This window comes from Bos javanicus, chromosome 12 (assembly GCF_032452875.1).
Source record: "Bos javanicus breed banteng chromosome 12, ARS-OSU_banteng_1.0, whole genome shotgun sequence".
NCBI classification, from domain to species: domain Eukaryota; kingdom Metazoa; phylum Chordata; class Mammalia; order Artiodactyla; family Bovidae; genus Bos; species Bos javanicus.
The window spans coordinates 82,648,937-82,668,849 of NC_083879.1; the positions used below are offsets into that span (position 1 = coordinate 82,648,937).

At 45.2% G+C, this 19,913-nt stretch overlaps 1 protein-coding gene across 1 annotated transcript in view; it reads right to left on the reverse strand.

The window, feature by feature from the left end:
• EFNB2 (ephrin B2) overlaps nucleotides 1-19,913 on the reverse strand; it is a 49,930-nt gene that overhangs the window by 16,811 nt on the left and 13,206 nt on the right. The window contains exon 2 of the mRNA XM_061435345.1: nucleotides 6,813-7,096. Coding sequence (XP_061291329.1) covers nucleotides 6,813-7,096 — 284 coding nt within the window. The remainder of the gene's footprint in view (nucleotides 1-6,812; nucleotides 7,097-19,913) is intronic.

The window sequence follows — 19,913 nt, forward strand, 5'->3', positions numbered from 1 at the left end:
TCTTTCCTCTCCATCTGTACGCAGGTATGTGCCTGAAAACCCCGAGGAGCACTGTCACCATCTAACGATGCTGGTCCAAGGGGCTGAAAGCCCTGGTCTCAGTTTCGCCCCTGACGCTGCAGGGCCGTGTGAACTGCACTAAACCACACACACGTCCTAAGTTTCTGTTTTCTCACGGTGATCAAAATTCCTGTCACCTGTGTTTTGAGACTGCACAGTGACAGAGTGTGTGAGGCCATCACACTTTCTTGTAAGTGATCAAACACCAGAGCCTGAGATTTCAATCAGGAACAAACCCGGGACTCTTAAGAATGATATAAATAAGTTCTTGCCAAGTAATCTTTTCATGTCTGTCTAATGCCTCCTGGCTATTTCTTGAAGTACTTTATTTTGCTTTAAATTTTGATTTTCATGATAAATATTTAAAGGCTATTAAGAAAGAAATGCGTCCTCATGCTTCCACAGAGTCTCCAGGACTGTTCAATTATTTACAAGTCTAAGTAAACTTTGCAAAAGCTATAAATACAGGTGCTAGGGAAATTAAGATGTAATTTATGAAACAGTAAAGGCAGTTTTATTCTGAGCAATTCCTAAATAATTCTTTTTTTCCAAGGAATTGCCTTCACTCCTCATGTATTCTTATTTTACATGAGAGGCTTTTCGTCTCTCCCCATTGCTTTAAGGACCAGAGTCATCTTGTCCGTTCATAGGTTATTTTGGGAAAAAGGAATGGTGCTCAGAGGACAATCTCTGTCTAGCTTTAAATAAGATAAGCTGTCACTACCGCCTAGGTGACGCCATTGAACATGAACAGAGTCTCAACCTACAATAGCCTAATCCTCCTAAACCCCAAGAGATACGGGATAAATACCCCAATGGCCATGACTCCATCAGACCTGCAAGCCAGGCATTTCCCAGCACAAGCTCCAATGAAGCAGAAGTTGAGATTTTATTCCTGAAATTATAAAGAATTTAAGCTTTATTCATATTAAATTGAACAAGGAGTCTTACTGATGTACTCCGTGAGAGTGCATCCAATACGGTCATAAAAGGATTTTATGTTACGCTAAAAATAACAGAAACGATGCTCTCATGGTCAGACCATGACCATGTGAAAGGAAGTATGGTCTCAGTTCGTCTCAGTGATGAGGCAACCGTGATGACTACGTTTTCTCTAGAAGAACATGTATACCACGTTGGGATGCTGTGGAAATGATCAATAAAAACAGCATCTCCTTTGTGTAACAGGGAATAGAGAAACGGACCTGGCAAGGCTGGTGAGATGCTAAGTGGGAGATGATTATACGTGTAGAAGACTCCGCCCAGTCTGTCTCTTTTGGGTCTTACAGAGGATCTGCTAACAAGCTTGGGCAATTCCTCCGACACAAAGATCCATAAATGCATGTTTCTCAGTAAGGAAAGCCCAAGGACAAAAGAACTTTTATAACACTCCAAGAAGACAAAAAAGAGGGAAGGTCTTATAATTAAGTTATGCAGCATTACTGAAACTTGCAAAGTCTCTGGAGTTTCATTTTGTGGATGGTTTTTCAAATAAATGACACTTTTGGAGTGCATCCTCCCCGTCTGCCAGCTCACAGGAGCGCACAGGCTTGCCTTTAATCTCCTGCCTCTCACATCCCTCCGCCCCCTGCCTCTCCCCTAGAGACCCCCAGCTGTGCTTACTTGGGGGCCCGCCATGGTAAGCACTTCACATACAGCACCCCACTTAAAGGCACATCATCCCCAGCTGACAGACAGGGGCCTGAGGCAGGGACTGGTTCAGTTCCTTGTTGAGGGGCATTCGAGAACCCAGCTGTGCCTGACTCCCAAGCTCCCAACTGGGTTTTCCCAGGTGGCTCAGTGGTCAAGAACCCGCCTGCCAAGGCAGGAGATGCAGGTTCAATCCCTGGATCGGGAGGATCCCCCAGGAGAAGGAAATGGCAACCCACTCCAGTATCCTTGCCTGGAGAATCCAATAGACAGAGGAGCCTGGGGGGCTACAGTCCACAGGGTTGCAAAGAGTCGACGAGCATCCTATGATGAAGCCAATCAGTTCAGTTCAGTCGCTCAGTCGTGTCCAACTCTTTGCGACCCCGTGGACTGCCGCACACCAGTCTATGAAGCCAGGAGTTCTAAGTTAAAAATAAAAATGCATTTAATTCTTGAGTTTATATGCAAGGTAATTCTATGCCAGGTATCAGACATAAATCCTTACCCCAAAGTCGGATAAGTGACAGGCTCATACTGTCATACTCTTGAACTTGATAATGTTCCGTGAGGGGAAATACAGCTTTTGCCACCTTTATCATGTAAATAACTCATCAACTAAAGCCCATAATCAACTGCAGAGACCACACATATATTCTAAAATAAATCTATGTGTAGAAGGACATCTGAAACTTCCCATAACGATTTTGCTAGGGAAAGGGCTTATAGTACATTCAGCATATTTTATTTTTCGTTTATGTATATGTATCCTTAATCTTTTGGCCACACCACTCAGCAGGGAGGATCTTAGTTTCCCGACCAGGGATCAAACCTGCACCCCCTCCACTGGCAGCATGAAATCTAACCACTGGACCACCAGGGAAGTCTCTATTCAGTATATTTAGTGCCACTTGCTACACTTACTTCCAGAAATAAGGAAACCCAAAACCAAAATGAAAAACAAAAAGGAAAACACTCCACAAAAATACAGGAATGGAATCTGCTGTTCTGTTTTGATTCTTTAAGAATGGTGTTTCCTTATATTTGTGTGCAAACATTTTAATTTATTTTGCAATTTTGCTCAGAAGTGGAGCTTATGCCTAAAAAATAGCAAAGCTGACTGAGGAGCTTTCCAATTTTATATGCTCTGATAACATTAAAAAAAATTGTTTTGGAGAATGAAACCCATGATGGGCCTATGAAATGGTGACTCATTCAAATTCATTCAGCGTTTCTCAAGGAAGACTTTCCCGAGGGGTGGCTTTCTGAAGGACCACTGTGAACACAGCAGGGTGGAGTTACAGAACAGCGTTTAATCAATCAAACAATCGTTAGAAATGATGCCTTTTAAACTGTTCCACAATCCACATCCTGGCTATGGGTTTGCAGTAAAAGAACGTACCAGCCACTCAAGGGTAAATTGGGAGGTGCCCTGGGCGGATGGTGTTCCTCCTAACAGCTGGGCTGTAGGCATGGTTCACTTAAAAATTATCCACACAAGGGCATTCATTGTCACTGTCTATGACTCACAGGGTTTTGGTAGTGTGATGAAAACCTCTTTGCAGGTATTTTGCAAGATTTTACGCTGTGGCTGGCTGACCAACCCAAGGGACCTTCCTGAGGGTTAATACTGCAAAGGGCCTCCACACCAAAACTGCTGATTCATTCAGCTCTGAATTATTAATCCCCCCCCCCTTTTTTTTAACTTTTCAAATCCTTCAGCCATTTATTTATTCTTCTCTTTTCATGAATAACTATTGATAAAAAATAAAAACAAATACATAAATAAATAACTCTTAAGCACCAACTATGCAGCCCATACCATGCTTAGGTCTAGAAATATCCTGGTTAACAAGCCCACAAAAGCTGAATCTCTGCTGTGGAAGGCACAGATAATACAAAGTGAAAGTGTTAGTCGCTCAGTCATGTCCGACTCTTTGCAACCCCACGGACTGTAGCCCCCCAGGCTGCTCTGTGGGATTTCTCAGGCAAGAATACTGGAGTGGGGTGCCATTCCTTTTTTCAGGGGATCTTCCTGACCCAGGGATTGAATCCCAGTTTTCTGCATTGCAGGCAGATTCTTTACCATCTGAGTCACCAGGGAAGCCCCAGAGATAATGCAAGTGAGTTATTTAACGATTCCAAAGAAATCAGTGACAATGACTCCCAATTTGATATTTGGAAGCAAGCAAATCCTTCTGGGTTATCACTTCTAAAAAGAAACTGGAAACCAAGCATAAATTTGACACAAATAAGGCTGAGGACACAGTTAGGAATGCTTGCCTAGTATTCACTGGAGTGTTTTTCTGAGACTGGGCTTCCTTTGACAATGGGTCACTTCAGAACAGAGAGTTATTTTATAAACTTTTTTAAAAAATGTAAAGATATGATAAAAAAAAAAAAAACCTGTAGCTTATATAAAATGTTTGTCTTTGAGGCAATTAAGAATCAGAATATAATGAAAAACAGACCAAACGGCTGCAATATCCTCACCTTTGGAAGATTTAAGATTAGGAGATTTTATTATGCAAATTAAACCCAAGGTTAATGACTGGCCCAGGTCACTGGAAAAAGTCAGTTCTCAACATGAGGAAAACCCGTATATATCATTTTGCCCCACGCCAAAGCAAACAATCATCTAGGAGAAAAACTAATTAGGTGAACACCATTGTCATGTCCTTTCTTAGGGGAGCTCAGCGGATACTTGGTAGGTTTAAAAATACATTCCCAATTAAAAGTTAATATTGACTTCTAAAACTTAAAAAAAGTGTGATGCCTGTGTTATAAACCTGTTAATACTACAAATCAGTGTCTTTAAAGAGTTTACGGTGGCTCCTGTCCATTCGATTGGAGAAGAGCCACCCTGACAAGAGACTCTAGACTAGACGTACGCATCCAGCCATAAATGGTTTGGAACTGGAGACTTGCACCGTTAGCTGGAATAAGAACAATAAAATAATAAAAGCCGTTTCCTACAGAAGACATCAAAATTCAAAGAAATAAAGTAACTTCTCATTAAGTTTAGGCAGCAGGACTAGAACCCAGGTCTCAGGGCTCCTGGCATCAGTTCACCTAGGGAACGACCCAACACCAATTCCAATTCGGTCCCCTGGCAACTGGGACTGTTCCTCTCTGGGGGTTGTGAACGACTGTTCCAATTCGGTCCCCTGGCAACTGGGACTGTTCCTCTCTGGGGGTTGTGAACGACTGCTCCAATTCGGTCCCCTGGCAACTGGGACTGTTCCTCTCTGGGGGTTGTGAACAACTGCTCCAATTCGGTCCCCTGGCAACTGGGACTGTTCCTCTCTGGGGGTTGTGAACAACTGCTCCAATTCGGTCCCCTGGCAACTGGGACTGTTCCTCTCTGGGGGTTGTGAACAACTGCTCCAAGTGTCACTTCTGTTCTTCCTACCCACGGAAAGAAACCAGGATACAGTAATGATGCTGACTGGACTAATACTCTTAGTTATGAAGGTCCCTACTAGCTGGATGCAAAGATTTGGAGTTAAACTCATGTAATATACATTGTTGGGCTTCCTGATGGCTCAGAGGTAAAGAATCCGCCTACAGTACAGGAGACCCAGGTTCCATCCCTGAGTCAGGAAGGTCCCTGGGAAAAAGAAGCAGCAACCCACTCCAATATTCCTGCCTGGCAAATTCCATGGACAGAGGAGCCTGGAGAGCTATAGTTCATGGGGTCGCAAAAGAGTCAGACATGACTTAGAGACTAAACAACAAGAAATCTTATTTTAAAAAGTCTTTTTTTTTTTTTTTTTTAAAGACACTGATGGACTTCCAAAAGCTTAAGATTTCCATTTATTTTACCTAATGACTATTTTACATTTTCAAAGATTTCCCTCTTATTTCATACATATTACCACCCCATCTGCTTGTCCCATCCCTCAGAAACACTTTTCCTTCCATTGTATGATCACTCTGCTTTTAAATCTGTAATTCACCACTTTCCCTTTTTCTTTGTTACTTCTTCTCCCTAAGCCACTCTCTACATTATGCTGGTTTAAAAATAGGCTTTCCGTCGCTGTGGCATTTCAGGTTCACGGCAAAGGACAAGGATTAGACGGTTATGACCGTCTTTGTTTTAATTACTAATGACTGTAATAAAAAAACAGAAAACAATACATTATTGAGTACTTCATATGTAGTCAATGAATTGTTGATTTTACAGTTTCTCAAGAGCAGCCAAGAGAGTTTCAGTCTGATCCCCCAGAGACGGTCTCCCAGCAGGCAGCAGCTCAGCACCCCTGACAAAGTGGAGCCCAGCATGACGACTGAGTGGAGACTCCCAAAGAAACCGAGGAAAACGGCTGTGCTGCTTGCCTGATGTGTCAGCTGTCCTGGGCACCCAGACTGGGCGCTGACATACCCCGGGCCTGGAACAACCTAACTCCTGTACCTACTAGGCACAGCCTGCCTCACTGGATTTCACAGCCTCAGGAGTGAACAGCAGGAGCTCAGATAGACCCCAAGAGGTACACAGGATGTGTCAAATTAATTATATGGGGAGAAAAAAAAGAAATTCATTGAACAAACCTAACTTCATTCTTATTCTTCCAAAGCCGGTTTCAGCCTGCCCATGTATGACAGTGGTTGCCTGGAGCGCCCATCCTTTGACCTGCACGCTCCCTGAGGAATGGATACCATTTTATCATCTTGCTCACTGCTGAAGCCTTAGCACTGATGCACAGTTTCTGGCACAGAGTAAACATGAAATGAATGGATGGATGGATGGATGGATGGATGAAGATAAAAGTCATCGCACAAGATTCACCTATCAAAATCTCACCAATGTTTCTTAAAAATGGTTTTGTCAGTAGAGATGCTGAGTATATTCAAATATATCCACTTATTTCAATGCTACAAAAATTCTAGGAGGCTCTTTCTCTTTAGGTATTTATATTAATGCGTATTACTAGTACAGGGTCCTTCATTCAATTAAGGCTTCTTTTAAAAAAAATGAACAATTTTCAGCAAAGATTCCCACCAAATTATTTGCCACAGTAATAATTTTAAGGAAACAAAAATGGATACAAACCTATTTAGCTTATCCTAATTTCTATAAAATAAATGAATAGAATTATACTTACATATAATGTAATAATCTCTGTTCTTCTGAAATTCTAGACCCCAGAGGTTAGGGCTGAATTCTTGGAACTTGATAGTGAACTTTACATCTTGATCTGGTCTGGCACAGTTGAGAAGAGGGGTATTTTCCTTCTTAATAGTGCATCTGTCTGCTTGGTCTTTGTCCACCATATAAACTTTATAATATTCATACTGGCCAACAGTTTTAGAGTCCACCTTGGGGCAAATAATATCCAATTTGTCTCCTATCTGTGGGTATAGTACCAGTCCTTGTCCAGGTAGAAATCTACAAGCATAAAAGAAAAGGTACCATTGAGTTTATTTTAAAAAATTAACCGTGTTAATGATAATGACAATATAGTCAGACAACATCAAGAATTCCAAACTGCAATTTCATAGTTCCACACTTTTATTGATCAACAGTATCTGAGTTCACTTTGCCGACAAAAGTCCGTATAGTCAAAGCTATAGCTTTTCCAGTAGTCATGTCCGGATGTGAGAGTTGGACCATAAAGAAGACTGAGTGATGAAGAACTGATGCTTTCAAACTGTGCTGCTGGAGAAGGCTCTTGAGAGTCCTTTGGACAGCAAGGAGATCCAACCAGTCCATCCTAAAGGAAATCAACCCTGAATATCATTGGAAAGACTGATGCTGAAGCTCCAATACTTAGGCCACCTGATGCAGAGAGCAGACTCATTGGAAAAGACCCTGATGCTGGGAAAGATTGAGGGTAGGAGAAGAAGGGGACAACAGAGGATGAGATGGTTGGATGGCATCGCTGGCTCAATGGACGTGAGTTTGAGTAAACTCCGGGAGATGGTGATGGACACGGAGGCCTGGCGTGCACAGAGAGTGGGACACCACTGAGCGACAACTGCCTGAGTTCAGATCAGCAGGGGATGCATGTATTTAGGAACTAAGCTTTAAAGAAAAAAGAAAGAAACAGAAAGAAACCACACGCTTATCTTTGCGCAGTGGGATCAAGTCGCCCTGCTGATAGTCCTTTCCCACCCCCTCACTTGTAACATCTCAGGGCTCCTTTGTGTGGCTTCACAATGCCTTTTCCTTGATGGTGAGTCAGACCTTCCCACTTGTTTGTTATTTTTTAACCATTGGCAGCCTCCGTTTATTGGGCATGCCACAGAAAGACGCCTCAATTCCAGGGGATGGTGGATGCAACTAAGACTTTGTTGTTCTGCTAGCTTCCATTTGCTGTTGATGCTAATTAACAGACAAGTTTCATCAAGAATGTTTCAAATTACTTATCATAATTAGTCAGTCACTGATCAAACAATGGCTCCTTTATTACCCTGAACAAAAGGAACGTCTTACAAACCCATAAAAAGTTAACCAGAAATAATTAGTTGGAGGATTGATTCAGCTGCAAGATGAAAAGTCCCCAGCTCAGGAGGACAGCGTCTACCGTCCTGGCCCCACAAACCATTTTCCCCCTCCCTTGAGATATATTTGCTTCAATTAATTCTTAGGTGCAGATCTTTAGAACCCAAACTCCTGATACACTATCCCCATGATGCTTACCGCTAACAGCCTCCCTCCTCCCCATTCTTTCTTCCCAGCCCTGCTGCTGAAAGATCTTTCCTATCAGGGAGCTCCTCTGAGAACCTGAAACAAGGGCTTCTCAGTGAACATCCTTCTACAAGTGCTAACATTAAAAACACACTTAGGAAGCCCATCTCATTCCTTTCAAGGAAACCAAGCCTGCAGGCTCATTCAAGTATTAAAGTCTGAGAACAAAGCGTCATGTCTGATGCAACGTTTACTGAACCAGGGAAGGCCACCAGCCATGACCATGAATGGGACGTAATTCACTGAGAGAGAGAGAGAGAAACCAGGGGGAATGGGGCGTCCCCAGTTTCAAACCGATACTGAAGGAACAGATGATGATGTGTGCTAATGAGCGGTATGAGTTTTTCTGAAACGTGCACGAGGTTGATTATAGCGCATCACAGAACAAAAACTAGATAGCAGAACTAGATCGCAGATTTATGTGAAAAATCAATATTCCCGTGTCAGAAAAAAAAAAAAAAAAGGCAAGTTGCACACGATGGCTTGTCACTTTTCCCCAGGATGTGCCTTTCTACAATCCCAAAGAGAGGGTGGCCCCCTTTCTTTCTTATATTGTCTTAACTGAGATTCCTAAAGCAGGGATACATGACACTTTTTTTAAGTTAGGAAAGAAAGAACAGTGGATGAGAACCACCTGACAAAAATCTTTCCTTGAAGCAGAACTCAGAATGAATGACAAGTCTCAGACAACCATGCTGTGCACCCTTGAAGAATTCTCTAGAACTGTTGCAAATGTAGAGCACCACTGCGTAGGAGCTTCTTGGGGAACCTCTGGGCCATTTCTGCAGTTTTCTGGAAAGCTGCTTGGAAAACTGGACTCCAGAGGACAGCAGGCCTCCAGCGCTCTCTCTCCACCCTGAGGGTCAGTGGTCCCCGTCTTTTCTGTGGCTAAAACCCGGCTCTGGCTTCTGGTGGACAGACTGAAGGGCAGAATCTGAACGTCTGAGGCTTTTTTAGTCTTTTCTAAGTGATGCTGCCACGGTTGGGAAGCGGGGGCAGGGAGACTGACAGTCCATACACATGAGATACAGCGAGTGTTAATGCTGCTCACCTTCCGACACATCATTTTCCTCATGTCTTATCCCTGGACCTTCTTAGGAAATCTTCACTGCATCTGAGAACCAAGGGGGGGGGACTCCTGCCTGGGGTTTCCCACCCCTCTCCAAACACCTTCTCCCCTAAACGTGCTCCGAGAGCAGCCGGCACACCGTGGGCACCTGTGTTAGCTGGAGTGAAATCTGTAGCCTGGATGCCCAGACCTGCCTCCTTTCAGCTCTGACCTCCACGCTGAGCGACCTTCACCCTGGACCACCAGGCTCCGGACCTCAGGATCCTGAGACAGACAGACCCATGCTCTTGCCCATCCACTCAGTTCCTTTAAGACATCAGGCCCATCCCCACCCGAAAGCCATGTATCATCTCTGCACATCTCCATGCTCTCCCACATCACGCCTACGTCTCAGGTTTGGCTCACCATGCTCTTTCTTCATTCAAGATGCTACCCAGATCCTGTTTCCCTCACGAAGATGATTTTTTCCTGTATAACCAAAGACTCGCTGGTGGTTCCCTCTCCGCCCCCGTGAGCCCCTCCTCGTGACTCTCTCTTCACTCACCAAATCCAAGTTCCAGTTTCTGCTGGAGCTGATGGGGTGAAGTCAAGAATAGAGGACACACGAACTGGTTTAGCTACAAGCATCTCCATGTTTCAGACCAGATTCTCAGGAGGTACTGATTATATTGGCTAAGTCGCTTTAGTCGTGTCCGACTCTTTGTGATCCCATGTAGCCCTCCAGGCTCCTCTGTCCATGGGATTCTCTGGGCAAGAATACTGGAGTGGGTTGCCTTTTCCTTCTCCAGGGCATCTTCCTGACCCAGGGATCAAATCCTCATCTCTCACGTCTCCTGCATTGGCAGGCTGGTAATGGTCAATGACAGGGGAGCCATGTCTGGGGAGGAGTTAACCCAGGGGATGCTTTTTGAGAGGAAGGAATCTCAACTGCAATAAGCATATTGGATGCACTTACAAAAAGTAAATCCTGATGAAACCCACTATTCCTAATGCTTGCAAAAGCATCAATTCACTTTTCAGAAGGCATTGTGGCAGAAAGTCAGGCAAGGATTTGCTCCTTCACTCTGAAAACTGGTTTCAAGGGTTCCTAAAAAAAATTATTCCTTCTTTAAATCCATACAACAGGACCCGACACTTGAGCACTTTAGAGGTTGATTTTTTTTTATCTACCCTGCTTATTTAACTTATATGCAGAGTACATCATGAGAAACGCTGGGCTGGAAGAAGCACAAGCCGGAATCAAGCTTGCAGGGAGAAATATCAATCACCTCAGATATGCAGATGACACCACCCTTATGGCAGAAAGTGAAGAAGAACTAAAAAGCCTCTTGATGAAAGTAAAAGAGGAGAGTGAAAAAGTTGGCTTAAAGCTCAACATTCGGAAAACGAAGATCATGGCATCTGGTCCCATCACTTCATGGGAAATGATGGGGAAACAGTGGAAACAGGGTCAGACTTTATTTCTGGGGGCTCCAAAATCACGGCAGATGGTGCCTGCAGCCATGAAATTAAAAGACGCTTACTCCTTGGAAGGAGGATTATGACCTACCTAGATAGCATATTCAAAAGCAGAGACATTACTTTGCCAAAAAAGGTCCGTCTAGTCAAGGCTGTGGTTTTTCCTGTGGTCATGTATGGATGTGAGAGTTGGACTGTGAAGAAGGCTGAGTGCTGAAGAATTGATGCTTTTGAACTGTGGTGTTGGAGAAGACTCTTGAGAGTCCCTTGGACTGCAAGGAGATCCAACCAGTCCATTCTGAAGGAGATCAGCCCTGGGATTTCTCTGGAGGGAATGATGCTGAAGCTGAAACTCCAGTACTTTGGCCACCTCATGCGAAGAGTTGACTCATTGGAAAAGACTCTGATGCTGGGAGGGATTGGGGGCAAGAGGAGAAGGGGATGACAGAGGATGAGATGGCTGGATGGCATCACCGACTCGATGGACATGAGTCTGAGTGAACTCCAGGAGCTGGTGATGGACAGGGAGGCCTGGCGTGCTGCGATTCATGGGGTAGCAAAGAGTCGGACGTGACTGAGCGACTGAACTGACTGACTGACTATACAGGTATATAGAACAGATATACCAGCGCTCAGCACACTCATTTCTTTAATTGATGAGCGATTATGGTTTCTCAGTGGACAAATGATTTGGGCTGAATTTCCTGCACACGTTACCACTAAGTGCATTAAGCCCAGAAATTCCTTTGCCTCCCAGGAGACTTCACGGTTGTTGTTTTTTAATTGAGATATAGTTGATTTATGATATTATATTACTTCCAGGTGCAACTACCTTGTGATTCAAAACGTGCATGGTTCTCCTCCATTTACAATTATTATGAAATATTGATTACAGTCCTGTGCTGTACAATGTACCCCTGTAGCTTATTTATTTTATACACAGTGGCTTGTGGCTCTTAATTCTCTGCCCCTCCCACCTTCCTTTGCCCGCCCCCCTCAATTAATAACCACTGGTTTGTTCTCCATATCTGTAAACTTTTCTTTTTGGTTACAATCACTAGTTTGGTTTTTAGATTCCACACGTAAAGGATCACAAACTGTACCTGTCTCCAGCTCACTTACTAAGCAGGCAGGATGCCCTTCAGGTCTATCCAAGCACCTTCACTGTCTCTAAGGCAACAGGGAGCAAGCAGAGTCAAGTGAGGGTAACGACCGAGACGCCTGCATCTCCATCAGAGACGCTATGATGACAGAAAGTAGGACCCGGATGTCAGGACTTTACAATCCAGCTTCCTGAGGGCAGGCAGCTCCCAGGTGTGGCTGACAACACAGAGCATCCAAGTGCTAACATCTGGTAGATGCTTAAAGAACCAGCAGCAGCTAAGACACACACAATAAATTTAAGTCAAATCTAGTGCCATGAACTAGCTGCAGATGGCAGGCACGGAAGGGATTCTGAAGAAAGGAGGAGCTGGAGCTGGGATGGGGCTGGGGGAGGTGGGCGGGAGGGTGGTGGTGCTGAGAACCGAGCGAACCACCCCAGCAGGTTGCGTCTCTGGACACTCAGGGGCGCTGCAGGTGGAGTTCTGGATTCGTTCTCCCCAGAGTCATGGGTATCGGCAGTTTCCTGCAACCCTTCCTTGGTTACAATGCAAAGCCGTGCGCGCCACCCCCAGAAGCGAGGCTGCTTTTGAGCACTGACTCTTCCGTAAGTGAGCACTGATCACAGCACCCTCCACCACAGTCTCCATTCAGTCCCCGCACACGGACCTGACACAGACCAGATGAGGACACGTGTGCCGCACTCGAGATGTGACAGGAAAAGCCCCCGCCCTGCACACTTCTCAGCTCTGGCTGCACTGCCTTAAAGCGTAAATCAGGTTTGGGGAAATGCAGCTTTCTCTCAATTGAGCTTTTCATAGAAAAGCCACACAGTTAAAGGCAAATCAAGAGAAAGAAAGTCAGTCCACGTGCATGCCTCTGCCCAGGCGTCAGAGACCAGGGTCCGTAGCAGACTGATGGATCCACCTTCGTGTCCATCTCAAGCTGTGTCCAGGGAGCCAAGGACCAAAGGGTGAGGGGAAAAATGGACCAGACGTGCAATTTGTGTTTTCAGTGTAATGTTACAGAGCGATCTGGACAGTTGGTGAGAATTGCAGAATGTGTGTGGGAAGAAAACGGCGTGGATGTCCTGATAGTATCATTCCCGAATGGAAAACAACGTGTCCCATAGGTTAAAGCCCAGGCAGTGACCATAGAGTTCTGTTTTTGAAGCCAGGTCACTTATATTTGCATTTTATCACCTCAAGATTGCTCAGAAATGTTAACAAGTCAGACCACACAGAACATCTGTGCCCTGAACATTTGGTAATAGTAAGACACTTGTCTTATTGTTGACTTGGGAATTTTTTTTTTTTTAAAGAATTATTAGGGTGGGGACAACTGGCTAATTTTAAATTACTACACTGACTCTGCCTGTTGTTTAGTCGTTAAGTCGTGTCTGACTCTTTCATGACCCCATGGACTGCAGCCTGCCAGGCTCCTCTGTTCATGGGACTTCCCAGACAGGAATACTGGACTGAGCTGCCTTTTCCTTCTCTGGGGATCTTCCTGACCTGGGAATCTTCCCTACTAAGGGATTGAACCCTCATCTCCTGCATTGGTCGGCAGATTCATTACCACCAAGCTGCCAGGGAAGCCTAGTGACCCTACCTAGTGAATATCAAGCGCAGATTTCCTTCTGTGTGATGAGATCATGTCCATTTCTATAGCCAAAGAAGCCCAGGGGAAAATCCACATGTTTGTAACCCATGCCACAGAGCTGAGGTTGTTGTTGTTCAACCACATCCAAAAAGGAAAAAAAAAAAAAAGTGGTTAGGGGTCTTTGTCAATAATATCTACTGGCTTTTGATGGAAAACAAAGAACAAAGAGACTCACACTGTCTCATGTCCTACATAGGAGAGCAGACACAGTGGGTCAGACCCCCTTCGGGGCCAGGGGCTCAGAGTCAGGGCAAGTTACCCTGCTGCCCTCCTGGGAGGGGGAGACCCGTCTTCCCACCCATCGGGGGGCTCACGGTCAGGATGGCTGCCCAGAGTGTTGGGGCTGTGGTTCTGGGTCTCTCCCTGGAGGGCTTCCGTGGGAAGGCATAGGAGTGGGGTGAGCCGAGCAGAAACGGGGAACTCCTATGGTTTTTCAGTTTTTCCCAATGAATCACTCCCAAGCAAGACAATAAGATATGGTGACTCTGAGCCAAACCCAGGGACAGTATAATGTGGAACAAATGGAAACTCTGAGTAGGGTTTCTGATGTTTCCCTGCCTGAAATTTATTGTGATGATGATTATTTTGGTCGCGCCACACAAGTTGTGGGGTCCAAGCTCCCCAACCAGGGATGGAACCTGTCCCCGCTGCTGTGGAAGCACAATCTTAACCACTGGACCGCCCGGAAAGTCCCTGATATGAAATGCTTTCCTAGTAGGATCTGTTTTTATCTTCTGATTACCTATCAACCTGAATCCAAGTTTTTAAAAGTTATTCACCAAACTCGACTCTTAACACTTCCACGGGGAATACTCTGAATCAATCTAATAACCTAAATTAGACTTTAATGTTTAATAATCTAAATTAGATCTCTAATAATCTCAATTAGATATTTCAACTCCATATTCATCACTGTGGAAACTTTTAAAATAATGCAACCATTATGTGACACAACATTTTTTTTAAAATTTATTTTATGGGAGTAGAGCTGATTAGCATGTGTTGATTTCTGCTGTGCCCTCCTTCCCAGGTGGCTCAGCGGTAAAGAATCCACCCGCAGTGCAGGGAACACAAGTTTGATCCCTGTGTTGGGAAGATTCCCCTGGAGAAGGAAATGGCAACTGACTCCAGTAATCTTGCCTGGAGAACCCCATGACAGGCTACAATCCGTGGGGTTGGGAAGAGTCAGACAGACATCTAATCAACAATTCCTGCTGTGCAGCACAGGACTCAGTGATACATACACAGTACATTCTTTTTCATATTTTTTCCATAAGGTTTGTCATAGGATATTGAATATAGTTCCCTGGTGACACAAATTTCCTTAATGTTTTAATCCACACTAGGATCCCATGCTTGTTTAAAAAACTGGCATAATGCAGTTAAAGCTGAAACTTTCCACTTAGAGGAGTTTAGGGGTCATGACAGATCTGAGTATCACACGTTACCTTCTCCAGTCTGGACCCTTCTGTCGACTAGCATCGCACGCCCAGGTTTCACAGGTACATCAGATGGGGCAATGGTTGCCTGCCTGCCTTCCGAACCAGGCCCGACGGAACAGTGAGGTCCACAGGAGCCAGGAGCTGAGATGCCCAGGGCTGGCTGGTCACGGGCCCACAGTTATTCTCCCCACCCCCTCACGGACACCCCGTTTTCCTTGCTTCTCTTTTCGCCCTTTCCCACTCCTCCATTCATGCCTCCATCATAACATACGCCCCTCAGGACAAACGTGCAAGGACTTCTCACACTTTTCTCTGAGGTTGCCAAAAATATGTAGGTTGAACCTAGAAGGACAGCCAAATCACTGTGGCCCCTTGATGCTCAAAGAGTCTGAAAATACTTGAAATAAGGAGCCCTTGCTCTCCTGAATGCAACAGCACGTCCAGGTAGATGACTGGAGAACACAGGGAACTGCCATAGTAATAAGGGCAAATTGATACACTGCTGCCAAATGCAAAAACGTCCCGCTGACCCAGAGCAGGAGAGATGGGAATGAAAGGATGCAGACAAGAACGACCAGCTTCTGGGTCCAAACAAATAACCGGGCCAGGCAAACGCCCTCCAGACAGGCATGACCACCGAGCTTCTTGTTTTAAAGTGTGTCAGCTCCGACTTGGAGTCCTCTCTGGGTACTGTGGTACACACACAATTTCAGCATCTCTCTGAGTATCTAATATTTCCACATACTTGTGGCAGGTATCGTCCGGCTGAGAACAGGAGCACATCACTCATATAACAAGACCCATGCAAACCCTGCCGATGTACAAACTGGGGGAAAGGGACCAACAGGTGACACTCTTCTGCCTCTGAACAAAATGCCGAGCGAATGCAGTTTCCGTGTCTGAGTGAACAGACCTGACTTTGGCACGCGTGTCTGTCAGTCACTCGGTCGTGTCTGACTCTTCACGACCCCATGGACTGTAGCCCACCAGGCTCCTCTGTGCATGGGATTCTCCAGGCCAAGAATACCGGAGTAGGTTGCCATGCTCTCCTCCAGGGGATTTTCCAGGAGACTGCAGGGATCCAACCCAGGTCTCCTGCAGTGCGGGTAGATTCTTCACCGCCTGAGCCACCTGGAAGCCCATGTGTATGGCTGATTTTATTTTTCTTTTCGTTTCAGAATTACATCATTAGATGCCCATGTGCACACTGCCATATTCCAAACGGAGAGCCAACAAGGACCTACTGTAAAGCACAGGGAACTCTGCTCAATGTCATGGGCCAGCCTGGGTGGGAGGGCAGTCTGGGGGAGAATGGATACATGTAGTTAATATATGTATGGCTCAGTCCCTTCACTGTTCACCTAACACCATCACAACGGTGTTGTTAATTGGGGTATACCCCAACACAAAATAAAAAGATTCGAAAAACATTACGTCATTAGAGTTTATGATTATTTAAGTAAATGGCTAAGTTCAGTTGAAAATACACACACATATGCATACACAGAGCGTGTTGCTCTGCTCATTTCGCTGACCAGACAGAAAACACAGACGCCGATGGTCAAACGCAGGGCCTTTATCTGAGGCTGCTCTGAGCTACTGGATGGTGGACTTGGGGTGACTGTCAGCTTTCTGCGTTTTTTTCAGAATTCTCTGCGATAAACATCAAATGCCTTTGTAATCTGATTAGAACATTATGCGTCAAGGTCCAGTTTGAAAAACAAACTACTACATTCTGGAGCAGTCTTTCATGATTCCAGTCTAAAATAAGATTTTCAAGGCCTGTAGACTTTTACACTTTTGGGGGATGCATTTCCTGAGAACGCAACTAACTAAAATTATTGTTCTCTGAACTGCAGTCTATTTAACGAAGCAGTTCTTGAATCTACAAAAGCTGTATGTGGTCACATACAAGTAGTTTATTCAAAAAGATGAAAACTATGGGATACAGTTTCTGCTTAATCATTCAACTGCACAGATCTGGGAGTTGGCTAACATTTCAGGCACGCTTGAGTCCCAGCTTTAGGAACAAGTTTTTATTACCCTAACAGTTGGCACACCCCAAATCATACCACAGAATAGGCTCATTCACAAGCCAGAGTACACTTAAGTACACTCTGAGTTTACCATGTTTTGGAAAACATGCATTTTCCCCAGAAAATGCTTTTATTTTTAATTAAATGTCAGAGGCTGCAGGAAGAAGAGCAGTTGGTGTGTAAACCGCTGTCTCTGAAATTCTGAATGAGGACAAGCCCGCTACTGCTCTGCTCGCCATGGCACACCTTCCTAACTCCCTCCTGAAAACGACGGACTCGGTGCTAGAGATGAGCCCAGATCCTTAACCCTGTGACCTCCCCACACATTTGGGGCTTTGCAGGGGTGGAGCTAAAACAGCATTAACACAGCACCCCGAGATTCCTTCCAGAGATGCTCAGTGCACTTGGGAACAAAAAACCCCCCTCCCCCCAAAATGACTTAAGCTCAGGAGTTTGTGAATTTGATGGCACATTTCATAAACAGGCAGGACTTTCAGGCTTGCCTTACTTCCGTTTAATGCTAGATTGCTGCTACGGCTTAATACGATCAACTCCAAACGCCCCTAACAGAAGAGCTTGTCTTAAATGAATAAAAGCAGGGCCCAAGAAAGACTTAGGCAATACCGACCGTAAGAAAGACTCGGGGAAACCGTTGTGCTGTTTTGTGGACAGCACTTCACTGCCCCCTCTTGTACTCTAATATCAGAACAAGTGTCTGCACACTTACTCTGAAACCAGAGAGATAGTGGGGTGTCTCTATAGGGTGTCAGGCCGATACAGAATTAGGTTACCAGACCCCACCTCGGAGGAACAAGTAATTACCTTAAAACTTCAAGTAAACGCACCACTCACTGTCTTCTCAGTGGCTTGAAAGCTCTAAGAAATAAGGTAGTCACTGGAGGCTTTAGTTGGCATTTGCAGCTTTTGATTCCAATGTGCACGGTGCTGGGACAATTGTCTGTTTTCACAGGTGTCCCTTCTTTCACACTTTTCTAGAAACAAATATCATCTGCAACATGAAACTGATTCATTCAAGGAAAAGAAAAGGTATATAAAAGCTGGCTCTACAATTTGGACCATCACAGCAGTCTTAATCCAAGAGCTGGTGGGGGGTGGGGCGGGGGTGGGGGTGGAGAGTACGTCTCAAACTTCACACCAGGACAGGCAGCATCTTTTCAAGGAAAGGAAAGATGAGAAGCACTGAAATTCACACGGGCGGTGAGCACAGGTGCCTGATCCAGTTCTGCAACTCTCCAAGGGGAGGCGGACTCCTCATCTACGCAGGCACTCGAAAGAACAGTAGACTGCAGTGACTGAAGCAAAGTTTTATTAAAGTCCTGATCTGCAAGGACGCAACTCCGGGCCCCCATTCTTGGCCCAACGACCTCAACCTGCATTTGGCAGTATGTGTGTGCAGGGCGGTGTATCCTTTCATTTCAACTTAATCCATTTCCCTCTGTCATTCTACAATTACCGTACAAGTCAAAATAATATCAAATTTCACAGCCTCCAAGGCTGCACAATGGGGCGAAAACTGACTCCTTTTGATGTTACTCTTGTTTGTTATCTGTGATATAAGGCTCAGAACACTGGTGGCTTAAAGTGAATTTCAGTCTCCAGTGCTCAAAGACATGATGCTCAAGCTTTAAATTTTATTTTCGGAAAATAACACAAGTAGGTATTTAATTTTTTGATCCCTACCACAATTTTCTCCATAACAAAACCCTCCAATTCACAGAAGGCTCGCCTTTAACCAGCCGAGGTTGGACTAGATACATCTTTAGTGGTTAAGTTAGAATTTAAGAGTGGGAAGGGCAGAGGTCATGGGTTCCTTTTCTCAGGTTCACAGAGGCTAGTTAATCTCCAGCATGGAATTAAAAACAAAAATCAACCACTGGGCTCAAAACACACACCAAAAATTCAAGGTCTGTCTTTATGGAAGTGACCCAAACATCTCCTTCAAAACTTTCCAAAAAAAAAATCATGCCATGAATTTTGTAGCTAAAGGGTTGGGGGTTGGGGGGTGAGGCAGGGAGGGCTGGAAACGCTGGGATGTGCCTGGGAAAGCGGCTGGTGGAGGGGAGGGTGAATCACCCAGGCCAACCTCTGTCGGGCTGGCCCGACCACGCGGCCCCATTATCGAAACAGGAATTTCGTAACCCTCGCAGGCGGGAGCCGGTGCAAGCAGGCTTCTTCCCAAGTGTAATTTGTTTGCGCCTGTACGGTCTTGCTCCAAAGCATGCTCTTAGCAAGAGTCTATAAAGGAAGGTGGGACTCTCTCTATTCACAGCTGAGGGCCCAGAAAGAAAACCCAGAAAACCAGCTTTCCTGCAGAAAGCCATTCGAAGGGCATTTCCAGCCAGGTCTCTGCTGTTTCAGATCGAAGTACGGACCCCCTGTGCTCAGCTACCTGAGTGGGAACACCACAGGGAGGAAAAGCAGAAGGACACTGTCCAGAAACGGGCTGGCATCTTAAGGAGATGGACCTGGGATCTCCGCGCAGCACCACCATCGAGGGCCCTTGAGCATCCCTTTCGTTTCCATAAACACACCTTTTAACTTCTAACAATTGTGCCTAATGAGAGAGACCATCCAGCCACGTTTTATGCGTGAACGAAACCTCTCCCCTTTGGTGGGGAAAACAGACTTGAAAGAAAGGACATGCCATGGGGGTGGGACGCCGGCTCTCCAGGCTGGAGTGTGACCCTAGGACTGTTCACCACTGGCCCCTGGGGCTCCCAGCCCAG